We start from the raw sequence: 24,226 nt of genomic DNA on the forward strand, positions 1-24,226 counted from the left end.
ACAAATTCCAGCTTGAGACCATGGGAAACAGTGTCTTTTATCCAAACGCTGTTTGTGATTTTCGACCACTCTGCCGAGAAATGCAATAGTCTCCCTCCCACTGGAATTGCCAGTCATTGGTCTTGTTTTTTATTTTCCGTCTGGTTACGGCGAAACATGAGACCTGTACCTCGCTTTCGCCTATCCTCCCATCTGGGACGATCTCTCCCTGGTGAAAAGGCTCGCTTTCCTCCCCGGTTGAACCTTCTTTTGTTGAAGGGACGACGGTATGGATTGAACAGGTTGGGAAACTTTTTCTTATCATCTCCTGCTTTCTCCAGGAGTTCATCCAGGGTAGGCCCAAATAAATATTCGCCTTTACAAGGGATAGCGCAGAGCTTCGCTTTTGCCTGCATATCCCCCGGCCAGCATTTCAGCCATAGGGCTCTCCTTGCAGCATTAGAAAGTCCTGCTGCTCTAGCTGCCAACTTTACGGAGTCAATTGAGGCGTCTGATAAAAAAGCCGCCCCCTCCTGGATTACAGGTAATGCTGAGAGAATGGACTCTCTAGAGGCCCCTTGTTTTAATTGGGTCTCCAACTGGTCCAGCCAGACCATCATTGACCTTGCCGTGCAGGTTGAAGCTACCGCAGGTCTTAAGGAGCCAGCTGCCATCTCCCAGGTTCCCTTCAGGAAGGTATCCACTTTCCTATCCAGGGGGTCTTTAAGTGTTCCCATATCTTCAAATGGGAGAGAAGATCGTTTAGCTACCTTGGCAATTGCTGCATCCAGCTTGGGTGCTTTCTCCCAGTTACCTACTGCTGGGTCATCAAAAGGGTATCGGCGTTTTTGCGCAGGTGGTAAGGAGCCTTTTCTCTCAGGTTTCCTCCATTCCCTATTAATAAGATCTTGTATTTTCTCATTTAAAGGAAACACTCTGCGCTTCTTTTGCTCCAATCCACTGAACATCATTTGTTCTTTGGATAGTTGAGGCTTGGGTTCCGATATACCCATTGTGCCTCTGACCGCCTTTACCAATTTGTCTATCCTTTCTAGGGGTAGGCAAAACCGAGCAGCGTCTTCTTCCGAAGAGGAGGATGATGCTGCTGAATTGTCTGATTCTTCGGACTTGTCCTTTTCCACAGACGAATCAGATGCCCACTCAGTTCTCTGCCTAGAACCTCCTGACTGTGAAAGGTTTTTAAAGGACTCTTTAACCTCCATTCTAATCATCTCCTTGAGACTGGCCGTAATAGAGGAGGATTCTTCGGCTACCTACGGGGATAAGTAAGGTAGACTAGAGTGTAAAATCTACATGCTATACCCCCTCCCCTCCTTCCAGAACCTCACCGTCTGCTGGATACAGGGGTCACATAGTTTTTTAGGGTGTGAGTCAGGCAAGGGAACCCCGCAGATGGCACATTCCCTATGCTTCGCCTTACTGACGTTTTTCCTTCCCTGCATAAAACACATGAGGGGAGACTAGTCACTAAGTGAACTTTCTCGAAGATCACTTACCAGTGGCTGCTCACACCCAGAAATACCGAAGCACGAGGGGGATCCTTTTTGACTGACCCTCCAGACCCCTGTCTGGAGGAGCTTCTGCGGCCCGAACCATCGCTCCTTTTTTCATGTTCCTTCTCCTTGGGTTTCTGGGATGCTTGTTCCAGCAGCACAACCTGCTGATCCTGATCTGAATCCATTTTCAGTAAATTGGAGCCAGAACCCGGGAACATGCTGCTGGAGCCGCCTTATAAGGCCCCTCCTTCGGTCAGCGCACCTTGCCCAGCTTGTTTGTTTAATTTTCCCGCCCCCCCGCAGCTGTGGGGAATCAATCGTCGCTCCGGAGGGATTGCGGCATGATCTCCGGTGGGCGCCGCCATCTTGGAGCCCCCGCGCATGCGCAGGAGCTCACCGATCCGGAAGACGTCGCCGGCTCCGCCCCCCGACGTCACCACAGCTTACAGCGCTTCCTGTCAGCGCTGCAGCTCTCGTGGAACGCCGAGGCCGGCCAGCTACGATCCGATCGGCGCCCCCCAGATGCCGCCGCGCTCCCCCCTGCTCCAGAGAGACCCACAGCCCACGGGAAGGGCGACTTACCAGACGCTGGCCCCGGAGACCGGACACCCCCTGGCGACCGCTCCTCGCTGCCTAGTCACCGCCGTGCCGCCCTGCCAGGGCCACCGTGACTACTTCAGGTACCCACACCGGCCGAAGTGGGAGACCCTCTCGCCACCAGAATCGGTCCGGCCGGCCTGGACTCCTGTAGTTTCTATAGGCATCCAGTCCCTTCAGGAACAGGAAACCAACTGATGCATGGGGAGAGGTGCCGCCCTTTTGTATCTGTAGGTTTCCTGTTCCTTAAGGGCGGATCCCCTCTCTCGTGTGCTGTCATGGGAGTCCGAATAAATGATGTTCTTTCCACTTCCAGATTATGGCCAAAACAGTGATGACTAGAACCTTGAGTAATTTACAAATTCTTCTGTAAACAATGCTATCAGTATGGTTTGGAACAATAAGGTTGTGAAGGTCTTGAGACAGCTCACTGGTTTTATCCATAATGGATTTTTTTGTGTGTGTGGCACCTTGGTAATGAGACACCTTTTTATAGGTCATCAGTTGAAGCAGCTGATATTTTCCACCAACTGGCGGGATTGCTTTCTAATTAACGTACTGATATATTTCAGCTGGTGTCATGACTATCCATGACTCTTTACACCTCTTTCTTCATATCCCTGTGTCATCCATCATTATTACACAATTTATGGACATCTGTGGTTTGATTTCTTTGTCTGTGTAGATTGGATGGGTGGTTACTAACATCTGGTGAGAATTTCTCGTCAATAGCTGCTTTATTTTTTCACCCTCTGTATATTGATCAGTATGCAGCCATATACGAGTGTAATCTATGGAGCTAAGCAGGAAGTACTTCTTTCCTTCAAACAGAAAGTTTTGGCTTTCATAATCATTCCTGACCTATAAATGCAGCTCAAAGGTGATAAAAGCGGAGGGAATCGTCAATGTCATACACTTCTTGACACTTGTCAGGCGAGAACATCTCCGTAGAAGAAGTGCTGCTTGTTCGCTGTCTCCTCATCACATCATCTTCAGAACCATGGATTAATAGCAGGACCATGAAACACCTCATCACCATGGAGACTGAAGCGGAGGGCGTACAAGCCGGCGGATCCTGTCACCATACGTTCTTAAAGCCTCATTAGCAGCATAAGCCCCGGTGTAACCTACACAGAGGACTTCACTACCGCCATGAATGCTGAGCTACACTTATGTCAAAAAAACAAAGGCGGGACAACAAATTCTACCACAAGAACAATGGTACGTCAGAGCTACGGGACAGGATCAAGGGAATGTCATGGAAAAGCACAAATCCTGTCAGAGAGCGGCCATGTATAAGACACGCGGCTGGGACGGCTCTCACCTCAGGAAATAACGCCATTATGGATTCTGGAGCCGGGTTCGTCTCTCCCTCCAGAAAAAAGGAATACATTGGATGCCAAACCAAACGGTTTTAGGTGAAAGCACAGGGGTCCATGGATTTATATGGGCGTCTGTCCCAGGGTGCTGTCAGGATGACGTCCTGGAAATAAAAGTCCTGTGTGCAGATCATCCTAAAATACTCATATGGGAACTGTGCCGGACCCCCATATAAGTCAGTGGGGCCCCTCTGCTGCCGTACGCACAAGGGCCACACAGGATGACAATTCCTGTCATCCGTTCTGGTTGTTCTGAACAGAATAGATATACGGACATGTGAACAGCGGCTTACAGGAGCCCGAACGTAGGCTACACAAACATGACTGAGGTCACTGGGTACATCCCCAAAATGATATAAAACTGGTGTCGCTTTTATTTCTAGGGTATAGGATTGCTTGTTCACACACATCTAGGCAGACCAGCATAGTCGAGGGACCAGCAACGTGGTGTGGCCTGTGAGTTACCGTACAATACCACTATTTGGCATACATTTGTTTATGTTGCTTGAACAATATTTATGCAAAACTATGTGCCCCCCCCCCAAAAAAAAAAAAGTACTACTAATCACAGGCACTGCTGACCAGTGCGAACATCCGCACATCATAATCCAAGAGCGCTGGCTCCCCCATGTGGCCATTCCAGATGGCTGCACCTCATCTCCGCAGCTTCAGCTGTCAGTCACTTGCTTATGTTAAGATTTCTGTGGGAGACAGTGACGCAGATTTCAGAGTAGGATGAAAGATATTAGAAGGTGTTCCCATCACTGAAGGTTCTGGTGTAACAGTAGAATATGAAACTCCATTCTGAAATGTAGGGGCCGACCTCTGGAGGATGAGAGTCTTCGTAAAGGGAAACTGTCGTCAGGGTTTGCTATGTAATCCGAGAGCAGCATGATCTAGGGGCAGAGACCCCGATTCCAGCGATGTGCCACTTAGTGACCTGTTTGCTGTCATTTTAATACAATCACCGTTTTCTCTACAGCAGATGTCACAGTTCTCTGATTGCTATAACCCTGTCCACACCACTGGCAGCTTTCTGTGTACACTGTGCATAGGCAGAAAGTTGCTAATCCTTGGTGGGGGCGGGGTTATACGCAAAGAGTTGACAAACAGGCAGAAGACACTGATTTTATTGAAACAGCAACACACAGCCTAATAAATGACACATTGCTGGAATCAGGGTCTCTTCTTCCCGTACATCATGCTGCTTCCAGATTACATGGCAAAAACCTGCCGACACATTCCCTTTAATAGTTTTTCCCGTGTTATGCAGTAAAACAAAGCTCCATTTAAAGGGATTGTCCAAGCACGCTCTTTTCCTTAGGTTCTGGTGTACTAAAAAAAAAAAACCACAACCCTATACTTATGTCCTACCGATTCCACCCTGTGCCTCTGTACCGCTGATCAGGTGCGGACTGTTGCAGCCAATCAGAGGAGAGAGGGGGGCCCAGTCAGCATTACGGAGGAGGGAGCAGTACCTGTGAGTATATGGTTGTTTCTATCTGTAAAGCTCACAGTGGTTTTAAAAATAAAAAACAGGTGGACTGTTGCTTTAATAGAAAGGTGGACTTCTCTGCAGTGACGGCACCGCCCTAGAAATAGGCCATTATTGTCTATGAAAACTATTACACTGATCCAGGATACTACAATTGTGTGAAATCACCTCTGGGTTTGCTGGATACAACGGTCGGGCCTGAAAATGGAGGAACGTTCGTCTTCTTTTAGGCTAAATATGAATGAGACACAACCGCTTTCCCTGGAGCCTGGACATGCGCCCATGTGTCAATGTCTGGACATAATGCAGATATGCGAGCCCCGATGGGGGCAGAGACGATGATGCCTGTAAGGGGCTATAGGAGTCAAATACAAGCAGTATAAAATGTAATAATATGCGCCCCCAATGTCACTAAGCCGGGGCTTTATGGACTGTGTAGAGACCTGCGGTATCGTCATCCCGGGGATCTCAGTGACTGCAGACACCACACATTACAACCAGCCATGCACAAGAGCTGGAGAGAACCCGCGACAAAACATCACTACTGGAAACAAGAGCTGGAGAGAACCCGCGACAAAACATCACTACTGGAAACAAGAGCTGGAGAGAACCCGCCACAAAACATCATCACTGGAAACAAGAGCTGGAGAGAACCCGCCACAAAACATCACTACTGGAAACAAGAGCTGGAGAGAACCCGCCACAAAACATCACTACTGGAAACAAGAGCTGGAGAGAACCCGCCACAAAACATCATTACTGGAAACAAGAGCTGGAGAGAACCCGCCACAAAACATCACTACTGGAAACAAGAGCTGGAGAGAACCCGCCACAAAACATCACTACTGGAAACAAGAGCTGGAGAGAACCCGCCACAAAACATCACTACTGGAAACGAGAGCTGGAGAGAACCCGCCACAAAACATCACTACTGGAAACAAGAGCTGGAGAGAACCCGCCACAAAACATCACTACTGGAAACAAGAGCTGGAGAGAACCCGCCACAAAACATCATTACTGGAAACAAGAGCTGGAGAGAACCCGCCACAAAACATCACTACTGGAAACAAGAGCTGGAGAGAACCCGCCACAAAACATCATTACTGGAAACAAGAGCTGGAGAGAACCCGCCACAAAACATCACTACTGGAAACAAGAGCTGGAGAGAACCCGCCACAAAACATCACTACTGGAAACAAGAGCTGGAGAGAACCCGCCACAAACATCATTACTGGAAACAAGAGCTGGAGAGAACCCGCCACAAAACATCACTACTGGAAACAAGAGCTGGAGAGAACCCGCCACAAAACATCATTACTGGAAACAAGAGCTGGAGAGAACCCGCCACAAAACATCACTACTGGAAACAAGAGCTGGAGAGAACCCGCCACAAAACATCATCACTGGAAACGAGAGCTGGAGAGAACCCGCCACAAAACATCATCACTGGAAACAAGAGCTGGAGAGAACCCGCCACAAAACATCACTACTGGAAACAAGAGCTGGAGAGAACCCGCCACATAACATCATCACTGGAAACAAGAGCTGGAGAGAACCCGCCACAAAACATCACTACTGGAAATTTGCTAAAACCTTTCATATAACAGATTAATAATGAACAGCAAAACCCCAACCTAAAAGCCAGAGTTTGTTGCCTGCTGCGGACAGATCAGTGACTTATAACAGCAAAGTCTGCTCTGCTGATGCATACAGCAGAAGATAATCCCTGGTCCATGCAGCAATATACCAGCACTTGCCATTCCTTTCACATCACTGATCTGTTAGCAGCAGGCACCACACAGTAACACAGCACCTGTATACAGAGCCCCATCGTGCAGTATTTCTCTCTTACTCTTGACCCCTCTATATACAGCCCATTATTCAGCACATGTGTATTTTTACAGGGAATCTATCACCAGGTTTTGCCACCTAATCGAGAGACAGAATGGTGTAGAGACAGAGACCCTGATTGCAAGGATGTGTCACGAAGGCTACTTTCACACGTCTTTCCTCTGCCGTCGCAATACGTTGATTTTTGAGAATACAGGATCCTGCATTTTCCCATAGACTTGTATTAGCGATGTATCATGACGGATGGACACAGGTTTCGTCCGCCGTGCACTGGATCCTGTGGAATGTGACGGGTCGTCTTTTGCATCCAGTGTTTCAGACTGCGCGTGCCCGGCAGGAAATCTCGCTCGCACTCTCTTCCCTCACCCAGAATACAGACGGAAATGTGAAAGAACAATCTTCCGTTAGTACGTCGCACTGACGCTTTGTGACGGTCGACTACCGACGGAAATGTGAAAGTAGCCTTACTGGGCTGCTTGCTGTACTTGTGATAAAATGACTTATCAGCATGAAATCATCACTACAAGACTAGTAAACCTGCCGTAATGTAGTCATCAACATTCATAAGCTCTGAATAAAACCGCCCAACTAATTGGCAGCTTTCTGCCTATGCACAGTATACACAGAAAGCTGCCAATCAGTGGTGTGGACAGGGCAATACCAGGCCCAGCATTCAGAGAAACGGTAGATCTGCAGCAGAGAAAACTGTGATGTTATCAAAGCTGCAGCATGTGACACATCGCTAGAATCAGGGTCTCTGCTCCTACATCATGTTGCTTTCAGTTGGGGTAGCAAACAATGTTAAAATATTCTCTGCTTCCTGTTGTAAGCTTGGCACTGTAATAATGAAGGCTCCATCTCACAGCGGCAGCTCCGATGAGGCTGAACTGTCCCAGGAACAGAGTTCAGCGGATTTGCTCGCGTTCCCTCTTCGCTCCGGCTGATCCGCTGTCCGGGGCCGCAGGTGTCAGCACAGGGCTATTCCCATCGCTGCCTTTCATGGCTACACAGATGGAGAAGCACAATCAGCCGCCCCTCGCCGTGTGTGTAACTCCCATAGAAACTGATCAAAGTTGTGGAAAAGCAGAGCTCACTGCCCAGAGCTACGTCTCCTCAGACATCTTCCTGGCTGGCGGACCCTTCTCCATTTCTGTCCCGCCTGCTGCCTCGGTTATCAGGCTGCACAGCTTGTGACAAACAACATAAATGACTCATTGCTATGTAACATGCCGCCCTCACCTTCCAGCCGCCCTAGGCGCGTGCTCTCTAGTGCCATAATATGGCCAATGTGCCCTGTGTGGCAGATATCACAGTGACCGACGCTTCATCCAATCATAATGTTGTCATGACTACAGCTCAAAGGTCCCAAGAAGCCCAGCAGGGCTGATTTCTCGCCACATTCACTCTTCCTGACCTTCTGCCATCAGACCTGAGTCACAGTCAAAGGCGCCATATTGTCACATCCTAAAATCAAATGGATTTCCCTTCTCAGCCAATCAGGCTGCAGATTTCATTCTAAAATTGGAGTCTAAAATATGAGAGAAGATCTGATTGGCTGCTATGGGAATCTCATTGTCCGTGTCTATAGCGCCCCCTGTGTAAGTATGACAGGACTGCACTGCTGGGCGCGCACCCTGCACCGGCCGCTCCTCTCACCTTTCCTCCGGCAGCAGCAGTCACCCGTGACGCAGCCGGCTTCCGCTCATCCCCGGCAGCGCCGATCCCGAGCTCTGACTCCCCGGATGCCGCTGTACTGAATGACCGCACTGCCTTCCTGACAGGCGCCCGCAGAGCGCTCAGCCACCTCCCGGCATGTGTACAGCAGGGCGCCGCCATGTTGGATGCTGCGGACGTACAGCACCCAGGAATCATAGAGCGCAGAAAGAACCGTGGCGGCGCAACAGCGACCTCTGCTGCTCGGAGATGTTCTCTGCAAACTGAACACACGCAGCTTCACCGGCAGAGGGCAGCATAGACACAGGCTGACTTGGGATACGCGTATTTTGGATGCGTTTTTTTGTATGGAGACTGGATGCGCATAGTTTGGGGGCGTGCTGACCAGACCATGTCTTAGACTACGTTCAGATTTGCGGTGCGTCGGGCGCAACCGCGACGACGCATGCGCCATGCGCCCCTATATTTAAGGCTACGTTTACATTTGCGTTGTGTGCTGCGTCGGCGACGCAACGCACAATGCACGCAAAAACGCATGCAAAACGTTGCGTTTTGTGACGCATGCGTTCATTTTTATAGCGCAAAAAAATGCAACAAGCTGCGTCCTCTGCGCCCTGACGCTTGCGCCCAAAAATCGCATGCGTCACAAAACGCAACAAAACGCATGTCCATGCGCCCCCCATGTTAAATATAGGGACGCATGGCGCATGCGTCGCCGCGGTTGCGCCTGACGCACCGCAAATTTGAACGTAGCATAACATGGGGGGGCGCATGGACATGCGTTTTGTTGCATTTTGTGACGCATGCGTTTTTTGGGCGCAAGCGTCAGGGCATAGAGGACGCAGCTTGTTGCATTTTTTTGCGCTATAAAAATGAACGCATGCGTCACAAAACGCAGTGTTTTGCTGCGCTTTTGCGTGCGTTGTGTCGCCGACGCAGCACACAACAACGCAAATGTGAACGTAGCCTTAATGTCTTCAGGACATGCTCCCTAATCTCCTGAAGTAATAGAGCAGCCAAACCCCTATATCAGTACAGAGAGAGAGACCAAACACCCTGAATGATCCCAGATCAATGTCTACAAAGATAGACCATACACATTAAAAATGTAAATAATGAACCCCAGACCAAACTACTAATCAAAAACATCCACCCAAAATTACAGACCAGACACGCTAAATTATAAGGGACAGTGGCAGCGCTCATCGAGCTCCATCTGCCCCATAGACAATGAGTAGATCCGTCATACACAGGCTTCACTCCTTGGTTGTCGGGTGATAACAAGTTACCGCCTATACTGTGGACAGAATATAACAGCAGTGTGCAGCGCGCCTCACCAGGGCTCCGTTCATTCACTATATGGCTGCTGAGCGCTGCACTCTGCCCCCAGAGAAGTAATGGAGCGGTAGTCAGGTATGTGACCTGTCGCTCCATTCACTCACTATATGGCTGCCGAGCGCTGCACTCTGCCCCCAGAGAAGTAATGGAGCGGTAGTCAGGTATCTGACCTGTCGCTCCATTCACTCACTATATGGCTGCCGAGCGCTGCACTCTGCCCCCAGAGAAGTAATGGAGCGGTAGTCAGGTATGTGACCTGTCGCTCCATTCACTCACTATATGGCTGCCGAGCGCTGCACTCTGCCCCCAGAGAAGTAATGGAGCGGTAGTCAGGTATGTGACCTGTCGCTCCATTCACTCACTATATGGCTGCCGAGCGCTGCACTCTGCCCCCAGAGAAGTAATGGAGCGGTAGTCAGGTATCTGACCTGTCGCTCCATTCACTCACTATATGGCTGCCGAGCGCTGCACTCTGCCCCCAGAGAAGTAATGGAGCGGTAGTCAGGTATGTGACCTGTCGCTCCATTCACTCACTATATGGCTGCCGAGCGCTGCACTCTGCCCCCAGAGAAGTAATGGAGCGGTAGTCAGGTATCTGACCTGTCGCTCCATTCACTCACTATATGGCTGCTGAGCGCTGCACTCTGCCCCCAGAGAAGTAATGGAGCGGTAGTCAGGTATCTGACCTGTCGCTCCATTCACTCACTATATGGCTGCCGAGCGCTGCACTCTGCCCCCAGAGAAGTAATGGAGCGGTAGTTGGTATCTGACCTGTCGCTCCATTCACTCACTATATGGCTGCCGAGCGCTGCACCCTGCCCTCTGAATAGTAATGGAGCGGTAGTCATTCACTTTATGGCTGCCGAGCGCTGCGCTCTGCCCCCGAGAAGTAATGGAGCAGTAGTTGGCATCTGACCTGTCGCTCCATTCATTCACTATATGGCTGCCGAGCGCTGCACTCTGCCCGGAGAAGTAATGGAGCGGTAGTTGGCATCTGACCTGTCACTCCATTCATTCACTATATGGATGCCGAGCGCTGCACTCTGCCCCTGAGAAGTATTGGAGCGGTAGTTGGCATCTGACCTGTTGCTCCATTCATTCACTATATGGCTGCTGAGTGCTGCACTCTGCCCGGAGAAGTAATGGAGCGGTAGTCGGGAATCTGACCTGTCGCTCCATTCATTCACTATATGGCTGCCAAGCGCTGCACTCTGCCCCCTGAGAAGTAATGGAGCGGTAGTCGGGAATCTGACCTGTCGCTCCATTCATTCACTATATGGCTGCTGAGCGCTGCACTCTGCCCTCTGAGAAGTAATGGAGCAGTAGTTGGCATCTGACCTGTCACTCCATTCATTCACTATATGGCTGCCAAGCGCTGCACTCTGCCCCCTGAGAAGTAATGGAGCGGTAGTCGGGAATCTGACCTGTCGCTCCATTCATTCACTATATGGCTGCTGAGCGCTGCACTCTGCCCTCTGAGAAGTAATGGAGCGGTAGTTGGCATCTGACCTGTCACTCCATTCATTCACTATATGGCTGCTGAGCGCTGCACCCTGCCCTCTGAGAAGTAATGGAGCAGTAGTTGGCATCTGACCTGTCAGTCCATTCATTCACTATATGGCTGCTGAGCGCTGCACCCTGCCCTCTGAGAAGTAATGGAGCGGTAGTTGGCATCTGACCTGTCGCTCCATTCATTCACTATATGGCTGCTGAGCAAAGTGGAGCACCCGCTAGGGCCGTGAGGATATTCGGTACCGGGCCGGTTCTTAAAGGGGAAGTAAAGGCAGCAATGACCCGGTCCGTGACCCTGGGAATGCAATAAAAGTGGAATAAAAGGGGGATAAAGTTTATGGGATAAATGTTTGTGACGCCACCTGTGGTACTCGGCAATAAAGATGTTAGCCGACGCAGCTTGAAGAATCCGCCGGGGCTGATGGTGATGCAGCAGAGTTGGTACAGCTCTCCACAGGTAGAGCTTTAGTCCCAGGGCACTCAGGTTGTAAATGATGATGATGCTGATAGTGGATGTGGTGCAGGGTGGATGGCGCAGTAAATAAATGTAAGGACACAGCGTGGTGCAGTTTCCAATTCTTTACTCACAGTTCTTAGTTGGCCCAGGCGGGGTGCTGTGTCCTCCAGATTTGTGGTCCAGCCAGCTCTCAAGCAATTTGGATGCACTTTCCAGAACCCTCTTTCTGTTCCTTTCTCTGGCCGTCTCTCTGCGCTGTCTTCACCTCTCCTGCCCTGCGCCTGCCACAGTGTCCCAAGCCCAGCCTCGGATCTTGTCAGGTGGCGAGCTCTAAGTCCCCCAGGATCCTATATGGCTGCCTTTTCAGTGAATGTGTGCAGATTTGACTGTGCTTCCAGCAAAAGCCACAGCCTCCGGTTATTTAGCTGAGTCCTTAGTTTCTCCACTATAATAGGGCCGGTCCCCTTGCCTGTAAGTAACGGTAGAAAAGGTGCTCACTGCTTTTTAGAGGTGCTCAGGACCAAATAACAATATTATGAAAAAACTCTGGCACACTATTAGATACTCAGAAAGTCTCTTATTATGAATTTTTATTTCAAAAATAACGGTGAATTTCCATCAAAGATATCATCATATTTCAAAATGGTGAATTTCCATATATCCTTATGCTTCCATAAAAGACGTGGGTTTTATTTTCAATATTAGATATGCATCTCTTATACTTTGTATGGACACAATAATCAATCCTTTTAATCTCTCAACGTTTCGGCTGTGAAGCCTTTTTCAAGAGAAACAATGTCCTTCTGTAACATACATGGAAAGATATGCATTAACATCAAGATAATGAAGAGATAAATAAGAAACATAAAAGAAAGAAAAAAGAAAAAACAAAAAGCAAAAAACAGAAAGCAGGGGGACAAAATGTAGTGAGACCCCCTTTAACATGTAAATTCTACATAATTCACCTTCTAAATGCCATCTAGTGTAAATAAAACGAGAACCTTGAATAGGAAGCATCCCTAACTATGGGGTTTTTTATGGATAATTATCCCCTTAAATAAACGGAACTAGTAGGACATACATCTGAAAATACCCATATCAAATGATCACAATGGTGTGAAGGAAAAGGATAGCTCGCACTGAGGTACAATGGCACTGTGATGGATAACAATGTGATATCCTAAACTATTGGCATACCCTCAAGAGACCCCTATATATACCAAAGGTGAAATAGCAAAAGTACATACTTGCAAAAATGTAGAGAGCCGGATAGGGAAAACCCACTGTGGGAATAAGTATATATAAAACGCTTTAAGATAAAGGAATGAACCATTATAATATATGTGCAGCGTAAAGAGAGTGTAGTAGAATTACCTTAGTGTATGGTGACTGCCATAGAAGTGCTGCTTCGACCGCGAGGAAAACCGCTGACGGGAGGCAGTGAGAAGTGACTGTGCGGCCGACATTTTATGCTGTACCGGTGCTCGTGCCCGTGAAAGAACTTCCAGGTGAAGGTGCAAGTGCCGGACCTGCGCAAAGAGGTCCGGAGAGAGACAGGGAAAGTTGAGGGAGGCCGAAATAGTGCGCTTGCGCAGAAGAGCCCGAGCCCGGGCTTCACACAGCTCCTCAGTGCTGCAAGATAATAGAAAGAAAGAACCATGAATTAAAGACACGGGTTAACAATATATCAGACTAAATATGTAAAGTTATTTCTAAGTATATAGTACAAGGAGAACATATATAAACATAATAAAACAACCAAGAGGGCTCAAATACTTATGAATGCCCGCTGGATACATAAAGAGAAGGTTAATGTAGAATGACACAATGTCATGGCACATAATAATAAGAGATTGAAAATCGGACATCTGACATGATGAAACCAGGGATTCAAGCTAAACCAGGGATTCAAGCTTCAGGAGGCTAATTTGCATATTCCAGGTGCCTTCTGGGAGAAGCGAAGTCTCCCTAAGCTAGAAGATCGTTGGGTACAGCCGGGACCAGCTGCTTCGAAAGCATCACCAAACCAGGGATTCAAGCTTCAGGAGGCTAATTTGCATATTCCAGGTGCCTTCTGGGAGAAGCGAAGTCTCCCTAAGCTAGAAGATCGTTGGGTACAGCCGGGACCAGCTGCTTCGAAAGCATCACCAAACCAGGGATTCAAGCTTCAGGAGGCTAATTTGCATATTCCAGGTGCCTTCTGGGAGAAGCGAAGTCTCCCTAAGCTAGAAGATCGTTGGGTACAGCCGGGACCAGCTGCTTCGAAAGCATCACCAAACCAGGGATTCAAGCTTCAGGAGGCTAATTTGCATATTCCAGGTGCCTTCTGGGAGAAGCGAAGTCTCCCTAAGCTAGAAGATCGTTGGGTACAGCCGGGACCAGCTGCTTCGAAAGCATCACCAAACCAGGGATTCAAGCTTCAGGAGGCTAATTTGCATATTCCAGGTGCCTTCTGGGAGAAGCGAAGTCTCCCTAAGCTAGAAGATCGTTGGGTACAGCCGGGACCAGCTGCTTCGAAAGCATCACCAAACCAGGGATTCAAGCTTCAGGAGGCTAATTTGCATATTCCAGGTGCCTTCTGGGAGAAGCGAAGTCTCCCTAAGCTAGAAGATCGTTGGGTACAGCCGGGACCAGCTGCTTCGAAAGCATCACCAAACCAGGGATTCAAGCTTCAGGAGGCTAATTTGCATATTCCAGGTGCCTTCTGGGAGAAGCGAAGTCTCCCTAAGCTAGAAGATCGTTGGGTACAGCCGGGACCAGCTGCTTCGAAAGCATCACCAAACCAGGGATTCAAGCTTCAGGAGGCTAATTTGCATATTCCAGGTGCCTTCTGGGAGAAGCGAAGTCTCCCTAAGCTAGAAGATCGTTGGATACAGCCGGGACCAGCTGCTTCGAAAGCATCACCAAACCAGGGATTCAAGCTTCAGGAGGCTAATTTGCATATTCCAGGTGCCTTCTGGGAGAAGCGAAGTCTCCCTAAGCTAGAAGATCGTTGGGTACAGCCGGGACCAGCTGCTTCGAAAGCATCACCAAACCAGGGATTCAAGCTTCAGGAGGCTAATTTGCATATTCCAGGTGCCTTCTGGGAGAAGCGAAGTCTCCCTAAGCTAGAAGATCGTTGGGTACAGCCGGGACCAGCTGCTTCGAAAGCATCACCAAACCAGGGATTCAAGCTTCAGGAGGCTAATTTGCATATTCCAGGTGCCTTCTGGGAGAAGCGAAGTCTCCCTAAGCTAGAAGATCGTTGGATACAGCCGGGACCAGCTGCTTCGAAAGCATCACCAAACCAGGGATTCAAGCTTCAGGAGGCTAATTTGCATATTCCAGGTGCCTTCTGGGAGAAGCGAAGTCTCCCTAAGCTAGAAGATCGTTGGGTACAGCCGGGACCAGCTGCTTCGAAAGCATCACCAAACCAGGGATTCAAGCTTCAGGAGGCTAATTTGCATATTCCAGGTGCCTTCTGGGAGAAGCGAAGTCTCCCTAAGCTAGAAGATCGTTGGGTACAGCCGGGACCAGCTGCTTCGAAAGCATCACCAAACCAGGGATTCAAGCTTCAGGAGGCTAATTTGCATATTCCAGGTGCCTTCTGGGAGAAGCGAAGTCTCCCTAAGCTAGAAGATCGTTGGATACAGCCGGGACCAGCTGCTTCGAAAGCATCACCAAACCAGGGATTCAAGCTTCAGGAGGCTAATTTGCATATTCCAGGTGCCTTCTGGGAGAAGCGAAGTCTCCCTAAGCTAGAAGATCGTTGGGTACAGCCGGGACCAGCTGCTTCGAAAGCATCACCAAACCAGGGATTCAAGCTTCAGGAGGCTAATTTGCATATTCCAGGTGCCTTCTGGGAGAAGCGAAGTCTCCCTAAGCTAGAAGATCGTTGGGTACAGCCGGGACCAGCTGCTTCGAAAGCATCACCAAACCGCGCGCCTTACGGCGCGCGAATTTTTGCCTGTAGGACATTATTGCAAGAGAGCTTGGCTGAGTAGATTACACAAGAAGGAAAACACACAGCAAGTCAGCAGGATCTAGGAGCAACATGGCAGATGTGACAACCTACATGGTGAGCTGCAGCATGTGCTACATGTTCACAGATCGACCAGAAGAAGAATCCAATTTCACCTGTCAGAAGTGTAGACTAGTGGCCCTTTTAGAAGAAAAGGTGCGGGGTCTGGAAGAAAGAATAGCAACTTTGAAACTCATCAAAGAGAATGAAGACTTTCTAGACAGAACAGAAGCATCTCTACTGGTCACAGAAGGTGAAAAAAGTGTCAGAGAACCTCCAAAAGCAGATGAGTGGAAGCATGTGACCAAAAGAAGCAAGAAGACCATGGAGAAATCACCAACCACACAACTGAAGAACCGATATCAAATCTTTGTAGAGGATGAAGATGGCACACCTAAGAATGAAGCAATACCAGCAAGCAAAAAAGAAAAGGGCACACAGCAACAAGTGACAGCAAAAAGTACAGCCAAGAAGCAACGAAGAGTGGTGGTGGTGGGAGACTCACTACTGAGAGGCACAGAAGCAGCCATCTGCAGACCGGACATAACTGCAAGAGAAGTATGCTGCCTTCCAGGTGCGATGATCAAGGATGTGACCGATAGGATACCAAAGCTCTTCAGCTCCAAGGACGTCCACCCATTTCTTCTGATACATGTTGGCACCAATGACACGGCAAGGAAGGACCTACCGACAATCTGCAAGGACTTTGAAGAGTTGGGGAAGAAAGTAAAGGAACTGGATGCACAGGTAGTTTTTTCTTCTATCCTTCCAGTAGACGGGCATGGTACCAGGAGATGGAACAGGATCCTTGATGCAAACAACTGGCTAAGACGATGGTGCAGACAACAAGGATTCGGATTCCTGGACCACGGTGTGAATTACTGGTATGATGGACTCCTCGCCAGAGACGGACTACACCTCAACAAACCTGGGAAACACACATTCGCCAGAAGACTCGCTACACTCATCAGGAGGGCGTTAAACTAGAAGAAGAGGGGACGGGAAGAAAAACATTAGACTCGAACAAAGACGACCCAGGAAAACATACTCTGAAGGGAGGTAAGAACATTTCTAAAACAATCCACAGTGAGGAGATTGGAACAAAACAAAATCCTCTAAACTGCATGCTCGCAAACGCCAGAAGCCTGACAAACAAGATGGAAGAACTAGAAGCAGAAATATCTACAGGTAACTTTGACATAGTGGGAATAACCGAGACATGGTTAGATGAAAGCTATGACTGGGCAGTCAACTTACAGGGTTACAGTCTGTTTAGAAAGGATCGTAAAAATCGGAGAGGAGGAGGGGTTTGTCTCTATGTAAAGTCTTGTCTAAAGTCCACTTTAAGGGAGGATATTAGCGAAGGGAATGAGGATGTCGAGTCCATATGGGTTGAAATTCATGGAGGGAAAAATGGTAACAAAATTCTCATTGGGGTCTGTTACAAACCCCCAAATATAACAGAAAGCATGGAAAGTCTACTTCTAAAGCAGATAGATGAAGCTGCAACCCATAATGAGGTCCTGGTTATGGGGGACTTTAACTACCCGGATATTAACTGGGAAACAGAAACCTGTGAAACCCATAAAGGCAACAGGTTTCTGCTAATAACCAAGAAAAATTATCTTTCACAATTGGTGCAGAATCCAACCAGAGGAGCAGCACTTTTAGACCTAATACTATCTAATAGACCTGACAGAATAACAAATCTGCAGGTGGTCGGGCATTTAGGAAATAGCGACCACAATATTGTGCAGTTTCACCTGTCTTTCACTAGGGGGACTTGTCAGGGAGTCACAAAAACATTGAACTTTAGGAAGGCAAAGTTTGAACAGCTTAGAGATGCCCTTAATCTGGTAGACTGGGACAATATCCTCAGAAATAAGAATACAGATAATAAATGGGAAATGTTTAAGAACATCCTAAATAGGCAGTGTAAGCGGTTTATACCTTGTGGGAATAAAAGGACTAGAAATAGGAAAAACCCAATGTGGCTAAACAAAGAAGTAAGACAGGCAATTAACAGTAAAAAGAAAGCATTTGCACTACTAAAGCAGGATGGCACCATTGAAGCTCTAAAAAACTATAGGGAGAAAAATACTTTATCTAAAAAACTAATTAAAGCTGCCAAAAAGGAAACAGAGAAGCACATTGCTAAGGAGAGTAAAACTAATCCCAAACTGTTCTTCAACTATATCAATAGTAAAAGAATAAAAACTGAAAATGTAGGCCCCTTAAAAAATAGTGAGGAAAGAATGGTTGTAGATGACGAGGAAAAAGCTAACATATTAAACACCTTCTTCTCCACGGTATTCACGGTGGAAAATGAAATGCTAGGTGAAATCCCAAGAAACAATGAAAACCCTATATTAAGGGTCACCAATCTAACCCAAGAAGAGGTGCGAAACCGGCTAAATAAGATTAAAATAGATAAATCTCCGGGGCCGGATGGCATACACCCACGATAACTAAGAGAACTAAGTAATGTAATAGATAAACCATTATTTCTTATTTTTAGTGACTCTATAGCGACAGGGTCTGTTCCGCAGGATTGGCGCATAGCAAATGTGGTGCCAATATTCAAAAAGGGCTCTAAAAGTGAACCTGGAAATTATAGGCCAGTAAGTCTAACCTCTATTGTTGGTAAAATATTTGAAGGGTTTCTGAGGGATGTTATTCTGGATTATCTCAATGAGAATAACTGTTTAACTCCATATCAGCATGGGTTTATGAGAAATCGCTCCTGTCAAACCAATCTAATTAGTTTTTATGAAGAGGTAAGCTATAGGCTGGACCACGGTGAGTCATTGGACGTGGTATATCTCGATTTTTCCAAAGCGTTTGATACCGTGCCGCACAAGAGGTTGGCACACAAAATGAGAATGCTTGGTCTGGGGGAACATGTGTGTAAATGGGTTAGTAACTGGCTTAGTGATAGAAAGCAGAGGGTGGTTATAAATGGTATAGTCTCTAACTGGGTCGCTGTGACCAGTGGGGTACCGCAGGGGTCAGTATTGGGACCTGTTCTCTTCAACATATTCATTAATGATCTGGTAAAAGGTTTACACAGTAAAATATCGATATTTGCAGATGATACAAAACTATGTAAAGCAGTTAATACAAGAGAAGATAGTATTCTGCTACAGATGGATCTGGATAAGTTGGAAACTTGGGCTGAAAGGTGGCAGATGAGGTTTAACAATGATAAATGTAAGGTTATACACATGGGAAGAGGGAATCAATATCACCATTACACACTGAACGGGAAACCACTGGGTAAATCTGACAGGGAGAAGGACTTGGGGATCCTAGTTAATGATAAACTTACCTGGAGCAGCCAGTGCCAGGCAGCAGCTGCCAAGGCAAACAGGATCATGGGGTGCATTAAAAGAGGTCTGGATACACATGATGAGAGCATTATACTGCCTCTGTACAAATCCCTAGTTAGACCGCACATGGAGTACTGTGTCCAGTTTTGGGCACCGGTGCTCAGGAAGGATATAATGGAACTAGAGAGAGTACAAAGGAGGGCAACAAAATTAATAAAGGGGATGGGAGAACTACAATACCCAGATAGATTAGCGAAATTAGGATTATTTAGTCTAGAAAAAAGACGACTGAGGGGCGATCTAATAACCATGTATAAGTATATAAGGGGACAATACAAATATCTCGCTGAGGATCTGTTTATACCAAGGAAGGTGACGGGCACAAGGGGGCATTCTTTGCGTCTGGAGGAGAGAAGGTTTTTCCACCAACATAGAAGAGGATTCTTTACTGTTAGGGCAGTGAGAATCTGGAATTGCTTGCCTGAGGAGGTGGTGATGGCGAACTCAGTCGAGGGGTTCAAGAGAGGCCTGGATGTCTTCCTGGAGCAGAACAATATTGTATCATACAATTATTAGGTTCTGTAGAAGGACGTAGATCTGGGTATTTATTATGATGGAATATAGGCTGAACTGGATGGACAAATGTCTTTTTTCGGCCTTACTAACTATGTTACTATGTTACTATGTTACTCGTAATTGATCCAGATTTGAACAAGACCATAATATAAACCATGATTAACAATAGACCTCATATTCCCTGTTTAAACCATGCGGGGCCAAAGTTTGCAATGTATAAATCCAAAAGGACTCCCGCTCCTTCAGTCTCTTAATTCTGTCTCCTCCCCTCCTCAAAACCCGTACGTGGTCTATTACTTGGAACCTCAATTGGGCCACATTATGATTGTTTTGTAGAAAATGAGCCGGAATAGGTAGAAGGGTCCTGCCACATCTAATGGTGGATTTGTGTTTAGAAATGCGGTCTCGGATATGTTGGGTAGTCTCTCCAACATATCCGAGACCGCAAGGACACTTTATCAAATATACCACGAAGGATGAGTTACCGTTGAACTGTCCCTTGATGGGAAATCTCTTTCCCGACTGTGGGTGTGTGAAGGAGTCACCCTTAAGTACATTAGAGCACTGTTGACAATTCAAACATGGAAATGTGCCATTGCGAGGAGAAGTCAAGACTCCCTGTGTGAGGCCCCTCTTAAGGTACCGTCACACTAAGCGACGCTGCAGCGATACCGACAACGATCCGGATCGCTGCAGCGTCGCTGTTTGGTCGCTGGAGAGCTGTCACACAGACAGCTCTCCAGCGACCAACGATCCCGAGGTCCCCGGTAACCAGGGTAAACATCGGGTTACTAAGCGCAGGGCCGCGCTTAGTAACCCGATGTTTACCCTGGTTACCATCCTAAAAGTAAAAAAACAAACGCTTCATACTTACCTACCGCTGTCTGTCCTCGGCGCTCTGCTTCTCTGGTCTGGCTGTGAGCGCCGGGCAGCCGGAAAGCAGAGCGATGATGTCACCGCTCTGCTTTCCGGCCGCTGTGCTCACAGCCAGACCAGAGAAGCAGAGCGCCGAGGACAGACAGCGGTAGGTAAGTATGTAGCGGTTGTTATTTTTACTTTAACGATGGTAACCAGGGTAAACATCGGGTTACTAAGCGCGGCCCTGCGCTTAGTAACCCGATGTTTACCCTGGTTACCAGCAAAGACATCGCTGAATCGGTGTCACACACGCCGATTCAGCGATGTCTACGGGGAGTCCAGCGACGAAACAAAGTTCTGGACTTTCTTCCCCGACCAGCGACAGCACAGCAGGGGCCTGATCGCTGCTGCCTGTCACACTGGACGATATTACTAGCGAGGACGCTGCAACGTCACGGATCGCTAGCGATATCGTCTAGTGTGACGGTACCTTTACTCAGGCCTACATCAGCCCTGATTAAATGATCTTTAATATTAGAGCAATGTTTACTACAAATTATAGGTTTGGAAACAAATTCCTTGACCTGCGGGTATACTTTCTTTAAAATATCCCAGTGTTGAAGGATACATTTGTTAATGAGATGGTTCAAAGGATGAAATGTGCTAACAAAAGCCATCCTAGGGGTCTTAGAGCATATGTCAGGTCTGGTTGCGTCTCTGTGAAATCTAAGAACATGTTCCGGGTACCCCCTATTACGAAATTTCTCATTCATTTCTTGATGTCGGATACGACTAATCTCGGAATTGGACACAATCCTATCAATCCTGACATGTTGGGATTTCGGAAGAGCTCTTTTTATATGATGTGGATGACAGCTGTCATATTTCAAGAGACTGTTCCTATCTGTGGGCTTCACAAACAGATCCGTCTCAACCTCTCTATGTTCATTAATAATGACTCTAGTGTCCAAAAAACTCATGGAAACTGGATCGTGAGATAAAGAAAAAGTAAGGCCCGGTAAACTAGAGTTGAGGTCTATATGAAAGTTACAAAGGGTTTGTATATCGCCAGTCCATATGATGAAAATGTCGTCTATATACCGACGCCAGTAGATCACGGAAGACGTAAAACTGGGATGTGTATAGACATATGTAATTTCGAAATTATCCATAAAAATATTTGCATATGGGGGTGCCATGTTGGACCCCATGGCAGTCCCCTTCCTCTGTATAAAAAACTGGTCATCAAAAATGAAAAAATTACGAGTCATTACTAGCGTGAGTAGATCCTTACAAAATTTTTGTTGTTGAATGGAGAAGTTTGTATGAGAGGCTAAGAAGGACATAACTGACCTAATGCCATCCTCGTGTCTTATGCTTGTATATAGGCTATTGACATCCATAGAAACTAACAGACAGTCAGTTGGAAGTCTTCCTACGTTTTTAAGAGATGTTAAAAAGTCGGTTGTGTCCTTGAGGTAGGACCTGATCTTTGGTACCAGGGGGGATAGAATTTTGTCTAACGTGATGGCTAGAGGAGATAACAAGGATTCCGTGGATGCGACTATGGGACGCCCTGGGGGCCTCACAGGGTGTTTATGAATTTTGGGGAGTGTGTAGAACACTGATATAACAGGATGTTGCTTTATTAAAAATTCTCCCAATTTCGTATCAATAATGCCCGTTGTAGTGTAATAAGTCACCAGATCTCTAATTTCTCTACTGATCTCAAAAGTGGGGTTACTGCCAATGGCTTGATACGTCTCCTTGTCTCCAAGTTGTGTCCTAATCTCTTGCATATAGTAGTCCCGGTCTAATACTACAATTGAACCCCCCTTGTCCGCCGGTTTTATTATAATTTGTTTATTATCTCTTAATGTTAACAAAGCCCTCTTCTCCTCAACAGAAAGATTATGTCTCACATGGTGATTACCCTTCTCAATGGATTCTAAAACTTTTTTGACGTCATTCTTTACCAACTCTATATATGTTTCAACCGGATGGTAGATATGAGGGGGTTGAAAAGAACTGTGAGTTCGCAAATCTAAAGATTTTAAAGTGAATCCCAAACCAATAGTCTCAGATACAGGAGGAATATCTGTTAATGTTTTAGAAAAATGCGCTTTCAATCTTATGTTCCTGAAAAAACGGTACAATTCTTGATCCAACTGGAACGAGTTGAATTGTGGGACCGGACAGAAGCTAAGTCCTTTTTGCAAGACAGTCAGTTCTGCGGGGGATAAACATTGTGACGAGATGTTGTATACGATGTTGTTGGGAATGTCCGTACCTGGGATCTGGTCGCCATCCGGCGTTGTTCTGATCCGTGTCCGTCGCCCCCTCCTCGGTTTCCTTTGTGGCCTTGGCCCGGACGTTGTTCTAAAAAAGAAGAGCGTGCTGAACCAAAGTCGCTTTCTGAACTGGTGGAGAATGGACTGTAGTCTCTTCTCGTTGGTCTCCGATTTCTGGAGTAGGTGGTGGACTGCCATTTATATACTTGGTTATTTCTATAGTCCTCGGTGTCGCGCAAAAATTTATTACGCTTCCTGATCTGCAAACTATCGCGTAAATCAGAGACTGTCTTGTCCACTTTGTCCTTCAACCCTTTGAAGTCCTCTGGTGAAGATGTACTCCTAAGCTGTTGCTCCGTAGATGAGATCCTGCTTTTCAATTCCACAATCTCCTTCTGTAAAAAATCAATGGTTAATATCATTAAGTCCATAGAACATTTGTTGAGAATTGACTCAAATTTACCACAATACTCAATGTTATCTTGAAACAGTGTAGGTCTCAATGGAACCCTGAGGCCTCTGGGTATGCGCTGGACCCAGTGTCGGACTGGCCCACCGGGAGATCGGAGAATCCTCCGGTGGGCCCTCCCCCTCACCAGACTCCTGCTCTGTCATGTATTATGATTGCATGCACCCAGCAGTGAGTGTTATTCCATAACGTGGTGCCGGCTGCCTGCACCGCTCAGTAACATGTGATGTGAGGTGAGAGCTTTCTCTTCACCTGCTGCGGCTTCTATTGATGTCTTGGCGCCGCTCTCTCAGCTGCGCAAGTGCTCATGAGATCAATAGAAGCGGCAGCAGCAGGTGATAGAAAGCTCTCACCTCACATCATATGTTACTGAGGAGCAGTGCAGGCGGCCGGCACCGGGTATAGAATAACCCGCACAGCGCCACGCACAGCACAGAGCCACAGGATGTGACACACTGCACACAGTGTCTAGAACGGAGTTGATTTTTTGAGGGCATGATGTCACTGGAAGGGGCGGGGCCTCCATCAGACCAGTGACCTGATAGCAGGAAGCAGCGCTGTGCCGACTGAGGCTGCTGGAGCCCTGTAAGTAGAGGACCGAGGGGGCTGCACTATGGAACTGTGGGAGGAGAGGAATGAGGGTCTGCACAATGGATCCTTGCACAGACAGGAATGAAGACCCAGGACTCAGTGTGAGTGGTCAGAGGATGAATTTATTTGATGTAACTTGAAAGGGGCTGTGTGGAGAAGGGGGGAGGATGAGGCTGTGTGGAGAAGGAGAGATGATGAGGGGGCTGTGTGGAGGAGGGATGAGGGGGCTGTGTGGAGGAGGGATGAGGGGGCTGTGTGGAGGAGGGATGATGAGGAGGCTGTGCGGAGGAGGGATGATGAGGAGGCTGTGTGG

At 47.5% G+C, this 24,226-nt stretch overlaps 1 protein-coding gene and 1 long non-coding RNA gene across 2 annotated transcripts in view; both read right to left on the reverse strand.

Moving 5' to 3' along the window:
* MRPS28 (mitochondrial ribosomal protein S28) overlaps positions 1 to 8,689 on the reverse strand; it is a 121,261-nt gene extending 112,572 nt beyond the window's left edge. Inside the window, exon 1 of the mRNA XM_069731520.1 lies at positions 8,475 to 8,689. Coding sequence (XP_069587621.1) covers positions 8,475 to 8,654 — 180 coding nt within the window. The 5' untranslated portion in view covers positions 8,655 to 8,689. The remainder of the gene's footprint in view (positions 1 to 8,474) is intronic.
* A 3,716-nt stretch (positions 8,690 to 12,405) lies between these two features.
* LOC138641474 (uncharacterized) lies at positions 12,406 to 23,492 on the reverse strand. The gene is made up of 4 exons (XR_011313869.1): positions 22,853 to 23,492; positions 13,174 to 13,431; positions 13,047 to 13,082; positions 12,406 to 12,602 (listed from the first exon to the last, which is right to left on the reverse strand). It is a non-coding gene; the product is annotated as an uncharacterized lncRNA (long non-coding RNA).
* Positions 23,493 to 24,226: the final 734 nt, after the last annotated feature.

This window comes from Ranitomeya imitator, chromosome 6 (genome assembly GCF_032444005.1).
Source record: "Ranitomeya imitator isolate aRanImi1 chromosome 6, aRanImi1.pri, whole genome shotgun sequence".
Lineage (NCBI taxonomy): Eukaryota > Metazoa > Chordata > Amphibia > Anura > Dendrobatidae > Ranitomeya > Ranitomeya imitator.